The 14,077-nt window shown below is 42.2% G+C and overlaps 1 protein-coding gene and 1 pseudogene across 1 annotated transcript; one reads left to right on the forward strand and one right to left on the reverse strand.

Annotated features, from left to right (window-relative positions):
- Positions 1–92: 92 nt before the first annotated feature.
- On the forward strand, positions 93–3,067 carry LOC116285202 (large ribosomal subunit protein P1 pseudogene; annotated as a pseudogene).
- Positions 3,068–4,945: 1,878 nt separating this feature from the next.
- On the reverse strand, positions 4,946–14,056 carry DEGS1 (delta 4-desaturase, sphingolipid 1). Its single transcript, XM_072948679.1, has 3 exons — positions 13,821–14,056; positions 9,185–9,927; positions 4,946–5,455 (listed from the first exon to the last, which is right to left on the reverse strand). The coding sequence occupies exons 1-3, from the start codon at positions 13,900–13,902 to the stop codon at positions 5,309–5,311; spliced, it is 972 nt and encodes a 323-aa protein (XP_072804780.1). The 5' UTR covers positions 13,903–14,056; the 3' UTR covers positions 4,946–5,308.
- Positions 14,057–14,077: the final 21 nt, after the last annotated feature.

Below are 14,077 nucleotides of genomic sequence, written 5' to 3' on the forward strand. Positions count from 1 at the left end.
CTTTTATAAAATTGAGGCATGGCAGAGCTTGAGTTAGAATCTGCCATTGTTCAACTCTGAGTCCTGAGGTGGAGGGTGCGGAGTGCAGTGGGATGAGCTACCAGATTTATGACCCTGTCTCTGTGAAGAGAAAGCGCTTTCCTCTGGCTGGGTCTCGAGCAGCGCCCTTTGGAAAGCAGAGGTGTAAGTAGCCTGCACAGGGTGCTGTCCTGTGGGGGCCCACCCCCCGAGGCAGCATGGGGAGAAAGCAGGACCCTGGCGGCTGGCTGGGCAGCCCAGCCAAGTGGACACGCAGGGCTTGGAGGCCTGGCTTGGTGGGCCAGGACTGCAGGGGAGTCTAAAAAAATGATACAAACGAATTTATTTACAGAACAGAAACAGACTCACAGATATAGAAAACAAATTTCTGGTTCCCCAGGGCGAAAGGTGGTGGGGGTAGGCATAAATTCAGAGTTTGGGGTTAGCAGATACAAACTCCCATACATAAAGGAGATAAACAACAAGGTCCTACTGTACAGCACAGGGAATTACATTCAATATCTTGTAATAACCTATAATGAAAAAGAATATATATATGTATAACTGAATCACTATGCTGTACACCAGAAACTAGCACAACATTGTAAATCAACTGTATTTCAACCAAAAAAAAAAAGGAAAGGTGACATGAAAGTGTCAAGACAGCAACAGAAAAGAATCACTTTGTAGACATTTACGACCCAGCCTGAAGGGGAGGGCAGCTGTCCAGATGTGCAGTTATGGCTAAGATTGCAGACTGCCATTCAGGGGGGACGGTCAGCTCCCTTGTGCCAAAAAAACTCAGCTACTAAATGGGAGGCAAAATTGAGGCTTAAATCATTACCAAACAAATGACTATCACCTCCCCTTTTTGACAAAGGAAGGGTTACTCTGAGTCGAGGGCCTGTTCCAGCAGCCTTGGATAACGATAACCTTGCAGGGGAGGGAGGTTACAGAGGCCCTCTCTCCTTGGATTAGCAATTTCCTGATCCACAAAGATTTAGAACCCAAAATTGAGGGCAAGTTAATTCCTCTAGGCCTTTTTCGCAACGCGTCTATTCTGTCCCTTCACCAAGGATTGCAAATACAGGGATGTGTTCCTGGTAACACGTAATCAACCCATGCTTGACTCTATAGAAATGCTGCTTGAGTTTCTTTGGCTTCTGCCTTTAGAAGAAAATTCTAGCTGTGTGCCCCAGATCCCACAAGGGGTCTGTTACAGAGAACCCTCTCGGACACATCCATGACCCCTTGATTTTGATCTCTGTGTGCCAACTCACACGTGCAGCTACCTTCTGAGCGGCAGCCATGCATTCACTTGTCAGCATCTGAAAGCTTCCCCTCGCTGGGTCATTAGCCCTCCTGCCAATCGGATTCAATTTGGCAGAGACAAACTGTCCATTTTCAGATGACGCTCCCCATTCTTCTTCTCTACTATGTCATTAACTTTACAATGGAAAAGTACCTGCATGATCTGACCTGCATATCCCTCTATTGTCAAATCCTGCTCCTTTTCCCAACAGGGACTCTCCCGGGGTTGGTCACCACACCCGTTTTGGCTAATCCCCAGCGCTGTCCTCGCCCACTGCCTGCCACAGCCAGGCTCTCTGGCTTTCATGTTTTCAGGCCTCTGCTACCCTCTCTCCTCCACTCTGAGCCCCTCTTTGCAGATGCCACACTCGTCCTCGTCCTATCTCAGGGTTTCATGCTTTTGGGTTTCTGAGCGTACAGTATTTGCAGGGCCTTTCCAGCTCTAGGATCAGACTATCCTTGCTTAATTCCAAATCACTAAGGCTTCTGAAAGGTTTTCCTAAGACAAGGAAAACACATTTCCTTATCCAAACAAAGATCTTCCAAGTCAGCTGGGCGAGTGGAACAGCAGAAAGAGTGCAGGCTCGGACAGCCCTGGGTTCAGGACCCAGCTCTGCTGCTCACAATGCAAGTCCCCAGGCTAACCTCCTGGAACCTCCATATCTTCAAGTGAATGTGGGGGATGATATCTCTCCCTCCCCAGCCCAACACGGATTAAAATAACCTGCAGGGACAGTCTGGCAGAGTTCAGAACCTGATGAACAACACTGCCATGAGCTGTCTACTCAGTTCCGTCCACATCGTGACTCTCCTGCTTTAGGCGCTGAGTCATTAATGAATTCTGATTCCATATGCGCATCCCAGCATAAAAGCATCAGCTCCTTAATTTGGGACCATGTTTTGTCTTTGCATCCTCTCTGCCTAGTGCTCTGCTTGGCAAAATACCTATAGAATGAATGAATAAGTCCATTAAAAATTTTTTTCTTTGCAGGGGAAGATAATTAGGTTAACTTATTTATTTTTAGATGAAGTACTGGGGATTGTACCCAGGACCTTGTGTACACTAAGTATGCACTCTACCACTTGAGCTATGCCCTCCCCCCTTGAATAAGTGCATTTTTGCTATGGATTTAAACATTACTGTTTCATATTAGAACTTAGATGGGCCCTTTACTCAGCTTCTGATAAAATGCTCGGTCCTTTTAAGGAAGCTAAGGCAGTGTGGGATTGGGGCCCTCAGGTCTGGTGCTCACTGCCCGTGGCAGCCGTCCACCCAGCACTGGCCTGCTCCATGGCCTGTCTCTGAGCTGCATCCACCTGACCCTCATCCTGCATGATGATGCGGTGCCACTTGTGTAGGGTAAGATCAACGCTCTCATTAAAGAAGCCAGTGTGAATGTTGGACCTTTCTGGCCAGGCTTGTTTGCAAAGACCTTGACCAACATCAACATCGGGGCTCTTCTCTGCAATGTAGGGGCTGGTGGCTGTGCCCCAGCAGGAGGTCCTGCCCCGACGAAGGAGAGAGCGGGAGTAAAGGAAGAAGCATCTGAGGAGTCCGATGATGATATAGGCTTTCATCCTTTTGACAAACCCTCTTTTGTAACATGTTCAATAAAACACTGAACTCTTAAAAAGATGAAAAAGAATTTCAGATTGTTAAAAGTCAAAAAATCCAAGAAAGCTAGCCAGAACTGCTGGCGCACAAGGCAGTGGAATGAACATGAATTTGGCAATGTGTGGGAACACATTTTTTCCCTCTTGCTCCCGTTAGAGGACTCATTAGACAAACCACGTGAAGCATGGTTGAGAGTCTGCGTTCTGGAGTCACAGTCTCAATCTCAGGTTCTCTCTCTGTGACTCACTAAGTGTGACTTGGGCCAGGTTCTCAATCTCCCCAAGCCTCGGTCTTCTCATCTGTAAAATGAAGATATTAATAGTACCACCACATCACAGAAGTACTGAGAATGAAATAAGACAATGCACGCAAAAAACTTAGTACAGGGCTCAGTAAATAATAAGAAGTCTCAAAAAATGTCCTATGTTTTCAGTACACCACACTCACTCGAAGGTTATCCAAATACCCTCCATCTTTTGCTTTGTTTCTGTTTTCAATGAAAAGCTTCTCAAGTTCAAGGATTACCTCTGTTGGCCTCTCTCCATTCATTAAGCACTTTCTTCAAGCGAAGCACTGACTCTGCTAGATTTGGGGAATAGAGAAATCAAAGATCATCCCTGCCCATAAGGAGTTACAGCCTGAAGGGGCAACAAACAGCGCTGTTTACAAAATAGTATGTGGACCATGAATGAATCCCAAAGTGGCAATCGACCTTCTGGGGACAGGGACTGGCTACAGAACACTGGTAGGAGTCTGAACGAGGAGCTACCCAGACCAGGCAGGGAGGAGAGGAAATCTAGGCAGGAGGGAGAACTTGTGCAAAGCCACTGACTGACTTCTCAGGACCTACTCTTGAGCCTTAAAGGCTCTGCAGCCCAGCCTTCCCCCTACACGGGTTCACAGGTCTCTCTTTGGAAAAGTCACTGCCAGAGACGTTAAGTCTAGATGGAGCTGGCAAATGGGAGCCAGACTGGCCCGGAGAGCTGCCAGGAGGCTGGAACCTACATCAGGAAGGGAGTGGAACCAGCAGGTGTGGGGAAGGATGGTGATGCCCCCCTCTACCCACCCAGCAGGAAATGGACCCGAGAGAGGGCTGGGCTGACAGGACATCTAGGGGTTTCCAGCACTTCCAGCATTCGGGCAGCTGGAGCCCCTGGCCAGAGTTCTACAGGCAAGGGGAGCCGAGGGCTTGGGGAGAGCACACGACCCATTTAAAGTCTAGCATCAAATCCATGGGGGTGTTTCACAAATTCTTTTACACTGACTGACCAAGTACATCTGAACTGTAAAGTTGGTTCTATTAGCACTGGAAACGTGAAACCAAGGGGTCTTTGAACAACAGTTCAAAGATACTAGGAATTTTCCCAGGCAAGATCATCCGGAAGGGAAAGCAAAGTACTTTGTACCCAAATATTAGGTCTGTGAAAACCAGTGCCCCTGAGGAAGAGCATGACAATCTCCACTGCCAGCAGGAGAAGCTGCAGTACAGAAGCAGGAGTCTTGTGTCTCATATTCAGGGTGCCTGAGGGGTGGTGTTGTGTACAAACTGTAGACTATCTGATTATTTTTGATACTGCAGGTAATTTTTTAAACAGTTCACCATATCACATGAAATTTACCCAACTGACACGTTTCAGGACTTCTAGCCTGACAGCCCACGATACTGGCTACTTGACACCAACCATCTACCATCAGACCCAACCAGTTTCCGCTGCAATGAAATGACATGAGACCCTTTATCAGTTGAGCTGCTTCTAACTTAAGAGTCCACACATGAAACGTTGGATGTGATGAAATTCAAAAATGCCTTTACTTACAAATAAGGCTGTACAGGACTCAGCAGTGTCTAACTTGGGCCCCGTGTACAACAGTACAGACTGAGTCATTCTGCTTGCACAGAAAAGACATTTCTAGGCCATGTTTAAATTGTAAGGTAAGTTCAGCCCAGTACTTTTGGCCACAGTGTAAAGATAGTAAAATGCAAAAATGTGATATACACTATTGTGATCAATAGCTCAGTTTATTAGCTGTTTAATAAAGTAAATCCTTAGAGTGAAAATAACATACAAGAAATAGCTTTGTAAGAGCTTTGTTTATGATATGTTTACAAAATGTCAGACATCAGTGACAACCTCCTGCACGAGGTAACACAACAAACAAGCTTCCTGTGAGTAAAGCTGAACACGGAGCAGACAGGCTGACTGTTTAAAGCCAGATTAGCTTCTTGATACCATGGTGATCATACTTTGAATCTGTACAAGGGCAGCTTCTACACATCACCAGGTCTTAAATTAATAATGCAAAAAGTTCCACTTTATCAGCTATTTTAAAGTCTGAGAGGAATTCCTTTGCCAATAATGACATTTATTCCAGAACCACCTTGCCTTTTTGATGCCTCTTCACTCTTGAATAGGGACTTATTGTATCATCCATCACAAAATCATACAGTACTTTTGCCCAGGAATTGTAGTGGGGAAGGTTGTCGTAGTATTCAGCTGCTATTTTCCTCACCTAGAAGGAAAAAAATATAGCAAGATGAATAATGGGTGTTAACTGAGTCCTTTTAAAGATGGCAGATGAGTGTCTGACACCAACACTTAGAAGAGAAACCAGGAGACTTTTTGCCGCCTCCTGCTTAAACAAACAAACAAACAAATAAATAAATGTAGCAGCTTTGGGAATTCTAAACAAAAAGCAGTTTGCATTTCAACAGTAAAATATACTTGACACTCTAGAATCACTGACTCTTTCCAACAAGCTCCAAGGGGCTAAATACTGGTTTATTTGTAGAATTTGGCACTTGGAATCTGTAACTACAAATACTTGCAATCCAATCAACTTGATGTTTTTCAAGCATCATACAGCATGGCTGGCCCTACTGTAGGATGTAAAGGGACCACCTGACCCCCTGCCATTAAGGAATCTGCAAATACTAATAAATTACTGTGGCATGCCAGTTAGAAGTTAATCACTTACCAAGTGTACAATTTGGCCATCTCGAGTTGAGTACATCTTTTAAAAAATGACTACTGCCAGTGTGACTAGCAAGGAAAACTAGCTAGTGCTGAGTACTGAAAAATTCTGTGGCTTCATCAAAATGTTCAAAAACTATCCTAATAAATCCCAAAGGAAAACAAAGGCACAGAATCCAAGAAGTTCAAGATGTTGAAAATAGACAGAAACAAAAACAAAAACAAAAAAAGTTTGTTTAAATTACTCCTTCCACTTGGGAAATGTAATATTCTCTGGTCGTGGAAGGAGCAGATTAAGGTACAAAACTACGGGAACAATTAAGGCCAAACAGCGCCCTTTCACATGGCTGCTCTAGTCACTCAGAAGAAACACGGGGTGATGTCATACCTTTGATCACAGTCCTTCAAAACTTTCTAAAATTCTTTCATGAATAAGGATGATCTACAGACCACACACATACAAATACACTTGGGTCCTAATCCACATCAAACTGATGACAAAGCCAGTAGCAATCAATCAATTTACAGTTTTCCCGCCTTATCTGCAGTTTCACTTCCCACAGTTTCAGTTACCCACAGTGTGAAAATATTAAATGGAAAATTCCAGAAATAAACAATTGAGAAGTTTCAAATTCTGCACTATTCCGAATATTTCATCCTGGGATGAAATCTGGCACCCTCCTGCTCTGTCTCGTCTGAAATGTGAATCATCTCTTTGTCCAGCATATCCACACTATATATGCTACTGGCCTGTTGGTATAGGGAAAAATTACAGCACAATTAAGGGTCGGTACTATCCAGGGTTTCAGGCAGCCAACATAACCCCCTCAGATAATTGGGGCCTCCTGTAATTTTAACAGCTAGACTACAAAAGATACTATCTTTCTAAAAAAATAAAATGACAGAGCCAGTTTAGATCTGGAATAAGCATTCTGAATCAAGTTAAGATACTCCTTGAGACTAAAAATATGTTAAAAATCATAATAAAAACAAAAATGTTTATAATTTATACATTTTAAAAAAGACATAAAGCAAACATTTAATAAATCCCTTTACAGCAGGAATTAGAAAACCTAGGGAATTTATTAGTCATGTGTCCAATTTTGTTCAAACACTGACATAATATACACCCGGATGTCTGTCTTCATACTTTATGAAGTTGTGAGCAAATGGAAAAATACACACTTAAAAAGTGTTCTATGAAAAGCAAAAGCTCAGTTAAAAAAAAAAGAATCTGGCTACTGTGATAAAAAAATGTTCCAAAACTGACCACAGTGATGGCTGTACAACTCTAAACAATCTAAAAACCACTCAATTGTACATTTTAATGAATGAATTGTATCTATGAGTTATATCTCAATAGAGCTGGTAAAGAAAACTTTGTTATACACACCTAGTAACTACCTGTGTGATAGTTACATGAAACATGACTACTGCAACACAACTACTGCAGAACAAGACACTCCCTGATGTACATCATAGAAAAACCAGGAAAGAGTACAGAATTCTGAGAACGTCTGTTAGTTAGTTTAGCTAAGGAACAAGAAGACAGCATGAAATGGAGTGGGAAAGAATACTCACTGATGAAACCATGAGCCTTAGGTCAAGCAATGTCTTGACTCAACTAAATTTCCAGTTAGGGACTGTTCAAGAAAATTTCAAGTCAAAGTATGTGGCTTACGCTGGAAAAAATTATTTCGTTCAGAAGGTGATCGGCTTTCTCCTTAAACTACAACCTCTTAAGAAATAAGAATTTCCTTTCCTAGTCAGGGAAGAGGCAAACAAAGGTGAGTGCACTCTTCTTCAGGCTCAAGTGACACAAAGTAGCCACATGAGCATCACATTACACTGGTTTCAAAGCTCTCTTCTGACAGTTGCCTGGTATTTTCCCCTATTTTGTTTTGAAAACTGCAAAACCTAAAGCAAGGTTGAAAGAACAGTAAAAGCAACACCCTTATGCTCTTTGCCTAGGTCCACCAATTAATACTTTCTCTTCTTAAATAATACATACCACATACTTCACTTTCTTTGCTGGACCTTTTGAGAATAAGTTGCAGACATTATGTGAAAACTTATAGGGAATATTTCACCCCTAAATATTCAATATGTTTCTCCTGAGAACAAGGACATTGCCCTGTAAAACCATTATCACACTCCAGAAATTTCATATTGATACAATATTATCTATTATATGGACCAGATTCAAAAATTCCTAACTCCATGTCCTTTCTAGATTTTTTTCTTTCCTCATTGGGAATCCAGTCAATAATCAAATGCCATATTTAGTTGTCATGTTTATGTGTCTGTGGACAATCAACATTTAAAAACTTAAGAGGAAATCTATACAATTTGGCTGGGTGGATATAATAGTACAAAATATCTGGCTATGGTTCTCTTATACCACAGCTTAAAAAAATAAAATAAAATAAAGGGGGAGGGTATAGCTCAGTGGTAGAGCTCTGGCTTAGCATGCATGAGGTCCTGGGTTCAATCACCAGTACTGCCATAAAGAAAATAAAATAAAATAAGTTAAATTAAAAAGAAGAGAAACAGCTGCTTTATAAAAATCAAGAAAAATTAATACCACATCTCATACAACTAGATTTATGGAAACATTTTTTGGTAATGGATTGTAAAAGCTATCAATTCTGAGAAATGGACAGCCTAATAAGAGAATTCACCAGAAATGTAACTGAAGTTTGGAGAGGATCATTCTTTTGTGGGGGATGAAAGGATGAGCATCAATGTGTCTTCTCTCATTTACTCCACAAAGAGTATACTCGGTGTCTACTGTGACAGGAGACAGAGGTCCCCGCCTGTGGGAAGTCTGTCCTTCTGGAAATTGATGTTCATTTATTTTGCAGGTCAATTATGTAGGACGTCTGTATTTCACAACAAACCAACACATAAACCTTAGCTAAGTACATTCAGCTTAACAGTGATAAAGGTTATGTGAACTTTTGCTCCCTTGGCAGAGGGAATTCATTTTCTATTTCTTTTTTTTTTCCTATTTCTGATTTACTGTACACGTTAGCCAATTTTGCAGAACTCCCAACAGTTCTAAGCCCTACGTGTTACCTGTAGGCTTAGGGATCCAGGAGAGTATAGATTAGGCTGGCCTACTCAAGACTCAGACTCTAGCTGTTTTCTCTGATGAATGGCCTTGATGGACAAAATATACTCAATTCCATTTAAAATGAGCCAGTCAAGTCTAATTTTGATCATATAACCATCAGAAATTACAACATGTATCAAATCCTTTACTTACCAGGGGAAGGCTTTTTCCGGGAATGTTGGGGAAGTCATGGTGTTCATTATGGTAACCCACATTGAAGGTAAGTAAATTCAGAGGCCCATAGTACGAGTATGTTTCATGTCCCTTTAAGAACATGTAATGTTCAGCTATAAAATGTCCAGAAATCGGGTGCAAACCTAGACCAAGTAAGGTTCCTGCCAACATGTAGACTAAAGATTTAATTCCCAAAACGTAGAAGATCACAACGTCAAAAGTGATCTGGATCACTGTATTTATAATTTCCAGATAAGAAATTGGCTTGGGATTGATGAACAGAGGTCGAAAAGCATAAAAGAGAGGTTGAAGAATAACCCATATAAACTTTCTGAAAGCAGTACAGAAGAACCAGCCTTCAAAATCTGTTGGAATATCCACATCAATGCCATCACCCCCGAGGTATCGATGATGATCCATATGGTACCTCTTAAAGGAAATTGAATATGGAACACCAATAGGAAGATTAGCAAATATTCCAAACCAACGATTCCAAATAGATTTGTAGTGGCCAAAGGCATTATTGTGGGAAATTTCATGAATAGCCAGAGTCATTGAATGGGTAATGCAGCTGCCAAAGACATATGCCCAAAATATGACCCATTTCCAGTCCAAGTCCTTCACTAAATAAAAGGCAACCAGCTGAGTGAGAACCATCATGATTATAATCCATATCAAGTTGGAATCAGGTTTCATCAAGGATTTTATCTCAGGATACTTTGCTATAAAGAAAAAACAAACAAAAACAAAATCAGTAACTGAGAAAAGTATAATAGTTCTGCAATTATAATTAAATTAATGTCAATTGAATTAACATTTCAATTAATTTTTTCCAAATCATTATATGTCCTCTATTAGAGACTTTATCAGATATTTATCTACCACAGGGAAGAAATATATTTTAACAATAAAGTTACTAAATACCACGTCACAACAAATTAAGAATTTTTGCAGGAAAAAAGAGTTTCAAAATCTAGATTCTTCATATTAACAGATAGTCACAAATGAGTAAAGATTTCATGTTGTCAGTTCCCTTTTCACTCCTAACAATTTTTGTAAACTTATAAGTTTTACAAAGTGGCAATCATTTGGTAGATCTATTCTATCTGTCTGACAGATTATGGACTTATTACAATATACTTTTATGTAACACTTATACAATATATACTTATTATACACAATATTTCATTTACAATGACTAAATCACTTTTTTAAAACACTTTTTATTGAGTTAAAGTCATTTTACAATGTTGTGTTATGATGACTAAATAACTTTTAACTGCCAGTTATAACTTCTAACCGTTTTCCTATTTCAGACAGTTAGACATGTAACATTTTTGCCAGTGTAGACTCTTTCTGGTCATCTGGATATCAGGATAATTTTCAAAGAACTCTGTGCATTCACAACGCCACTTTCCTATTTATTTTCACATTAGAATTGTACAATGCTAATTTATGTTAGAGTCTTATTTTCTTTGTTTAATTTACATGCAAATATCCAAGTATTATGAAAAAGGCCAATAATGAAAGCCTCTGCACATCAGGCAAGTGTCGCCTACAGGCAAATTCAGATTCTTATCTGTATCCCACCACTCCAGAGATAGAAACCCAGATATAATGAATGTTGTGTGTTGTCAAGTATATCTGACCCAGGATGTCAAAAGGAAGAAGGGCATTTTTCTTGGGACAGGTCATTTAGAAGGTTCTTGAAAAAACTGAGAAGGGAAAAATCCTCTTTTCTCTAAATATGAAATGAGGAATTCAATAAAAGCTTAAAATGCAAGACAGGAAGTTAAGTCCAGTTTTATATACAAAAAATAAGGATAGTGTTAATTCAAGGTAATTCTTCCCATTTCTTTCCTTTCCCCTCTTTTGCCTCCAGTCCCTAACCTCTTTGTTGGCATCAGTTCATTTCATCAAATGTTAATAATTCTGTAGACAATAGGCAAAAAAAAAAAAAAAAAAGCAATCCTACAGGCTTTAGTATAAAACTAATTATCCTGGTACAAATGATAGAATACACATTTTGTAGGTATTCTAAAATCATGAAACGTATATAGTACAGTTCTCTCACATAAATCAACTTGCTCCAAGTAATTCTGTACCAAATTTTTGCACAGTGGTAATAATATACGAAAATCAATACTTCAAGGGTGCCAATATAATTAAATGGGAAAAGAACAGTCTTTTCAACAAATGGTGCTGAGACAACTGGTGACCCACATGCAAAAGAACACAACTAGACCTCCTTCTTACACCACACCCCAAAATTATTTGGTCGCAAAAAGGAACAGGTACTGATACATGCTATAACGTGGATGAACATTGAAAACATTATGCTAAGTGAAAGCAGTCAATAACAGATGAGCAAGTTTGTATGATTTCATTTATAAGAAATGTCTACAATAGGCAAATCTAGAGAGACAGAAAGTAGATTAGCGGTTGCCCAGGACTGGTGGGTGGGAGTGGGGGATATGGAGACTATTAATGAGTACAGGGTTTCTTTTTGGGGTAACAAACATTTTCTAAAAATTAGATTGCAGTGATAGTTAAAAACTCTGTGAATACACTAAAAAGACCCCGCTGAACCATACACTTCAAAAGGAGCATTTCTTGTGATTATCTGACCCACTAATATTAGTATAGTCCTTAGCCTTCATTAATTTTCAATAGATGCCTTTTAAATGAAATTTTATGATAACTCTAAATGTAAATTTAGTGTACAGATGTTGGGTATTAAACAACATATCCCTGTTCTCTCATGCATCTCTCTCCCCCAAAACCTGACACATTTCAGAAATATCTCCTCATTTAAGTATAATTTAAACAAGTCTCCAGACTGTTATCTTTCCTGAGGTTATTCAATCTCCACCCCTGAAATGGAACACTGAGCAGTATTCACAGCTGCAGGGAAAATGTATTTTCATTGAGAAATATGTAATCCTTTTACTTTCCAAGTGAAATGGTCCAGTGATAATAAGTTTGTGGGAAAAAGGCTCAGTCAGCGTTGAGATAAGCATCAACAAGCACCTTTTTACTTCCTTACTTACATAGCTAAGTGCCATATTCAGGAGTTGGTTTTTACAGGGTGGATCCCACATTATTCTTATGCAACATGTTGATCAGGCATAGATTAAATATACTATATGCTATCACTTTTGTGTAAGTGCTTGCAAAAGATATGTTTAAATTAAAAATAAAAGTTAAAAAAAGGAAAGCATCCAAGAACCAAAGTCTCTTAAAAAGCTACCCTTAATAGCAACTATAAAGGCTGAGGCTCCTAATTTACTAATTTGATTTTTAAAAATTCATTTCAATGGGATTTGCTAACTCCTTTTTCTAAGAACATGAAATTTCTAACTTTAGATAACCCATCAAAATTTAGGGGCTTGATTCTTCTGTACACCGTGTAAATGGATGCTGAGAAGAAAAACTAGGGGAACGCTGTGTATGAGAAAGAATTCCTCTTATTCAACTTACCACCCACCAGTTTCCTGATTTTTGAAACAACAGCAAAGAAGTTAAAAGCATCCGCTTTGGAGGCAATCTAACCCAGATGAGAATCCCTCTCTAACATTTACTTATTCACTCTTACCTCATCTTTAAAATAGAGATAACACTGACTTAGTTACTGGGAGGATTAAATTGGGTAATGTTTGTAAAGCACTCAGCAGAATGCCTAGCATATCATTAAGAGTAACCTGGGAGAGATGAGAGAATTCTCTATAAAATACAGAAGCTGCAAACTGCTGAGCGCCTTATCACCTCTAGAGAGTTGAATAAGGCCTAGTTAACCCAGTAAAAAGGTCCTACATCTGCAATCAGGGGACTAGAAGGCTAATCTTGGCAAGTCTCTCATACTTCAGCCTTTTCGTACACAAAACTGGGATGGATGAAAAATATTTAAGTATCTGCCCTTCCTGCGTCCCAGCCTTGATATGAGGGTTAGTGAGAACAGCGTGAGCGCACCAGGACTCCGATCCTGGAATGCTCGCTCACCCTTCCTTCCGAGACGCCCCTGGGGTCACCTGGTCGGGTACCACCGGCCTCCTCCCCGGGGCCCAGCCGCCCGCACCAGGATGGCTTGCCGGCGTCTGCCAACGTCAGCGCGCCTGGCGTGTGGGCCTGCAGATGCTCCAGGACCACGCCCTGCCTCGCACGCGCTCGCAGCCTGGCTTCCCCCGGCCCGCTCGGAGGAGTGGGAAGAGGAAGAGTGAGAGGGGGGAGGGGAGGAAACGCCCCACCGGCGGCACAGGAATCTCCAGGAGAAAGGCTCTAACCAAGGGTGGCCTAGCCTGAGGGGACTCGGCTCTAAGCAAACTCTGGCCCCGACCGGACGCCCGCGCTCGGGGGCGCGCCTGCGCCTCCCCGCCGAAGGGCCAGGGCCGCGAGGCGGGGCGGGAGCGCGCGAGGGTCCCCCGCCTCCCGCGCCGGGCCCAAGCCCGGGAGCCCCGGCCCCGCGCCTCCCCCGGCCTTTCCCGCGAGGCTGGGCGGCCGGGACGGCGGCGAGACGCGGCAGGGAGCCGGCTCTTAACGGGCCTCGGGCGCGCAGGGGCCGCGCGCCGGTGGCGGGAGACCGCGCACGCACATAACGGGGCGCGGGCCCGGCCCTCACCCAGGATCTCCAGGCGCCGAGTGGCGTGGGGCTCGTCGGTGTAGACCCATTCGAAGTCTTCCCGCGAAACGCGGTTCCCCATGGCGGCGGCGGCGGCGGCGGCTCGAGGGCCCGCTCCCGGCTCTCGCTCCCGGCCCGGCTCCTCAAAGGCGGCGGCGGTAGCGACAGCTCCCCGACTCGTGTCAGCGGGCGGCGGGCGGGGCGGCAGAAGAGACAGAGGCCCGGGCGGATCCTGAGGCCCCGCCCCGGGCCCCGCC

The sequence above is a fragment of the Vicugna pacos genome, chromosome 23 (assembly GCF_048564905.1).
Source record: "Vicugna pacos chromosome 23, VicPac4, whole genome shotgun sequence".
Classification (NCBI taxonomy): domain Eukaryota; kingdom Metazoa; phylum Chordata; class Mammalia; order Artiodactyla; family Camelidae; genus Vicugna; species Vicugna pacos.

Excerpts from the sequence above, each read along its gene's own strand:
- DEGS1 (XM_072948679.1), bottom strand. The coding sequence starts at position 13,902 with ATGGGGAACCGCGTTTCGCGGGAAGACTTCGAATGGGTCTACACCGAC. Across the intron at positions 9,928-13,820 it reads TCGGCGCCTGGAGATCCTGG|CAAAGTATCCTGAGATAAAA; the intron begins GTGAGGGCCGGG and ends TTTTCTTTATAG. Across the intron at positions 5,456-9,184 it reads CCGGAAAAAGCCTTCCCCTG|GTGAGGAAAATAGCAGCTGA; the intron begins GTAAGTAAAGGA and ends TTTTCCTTCTAG.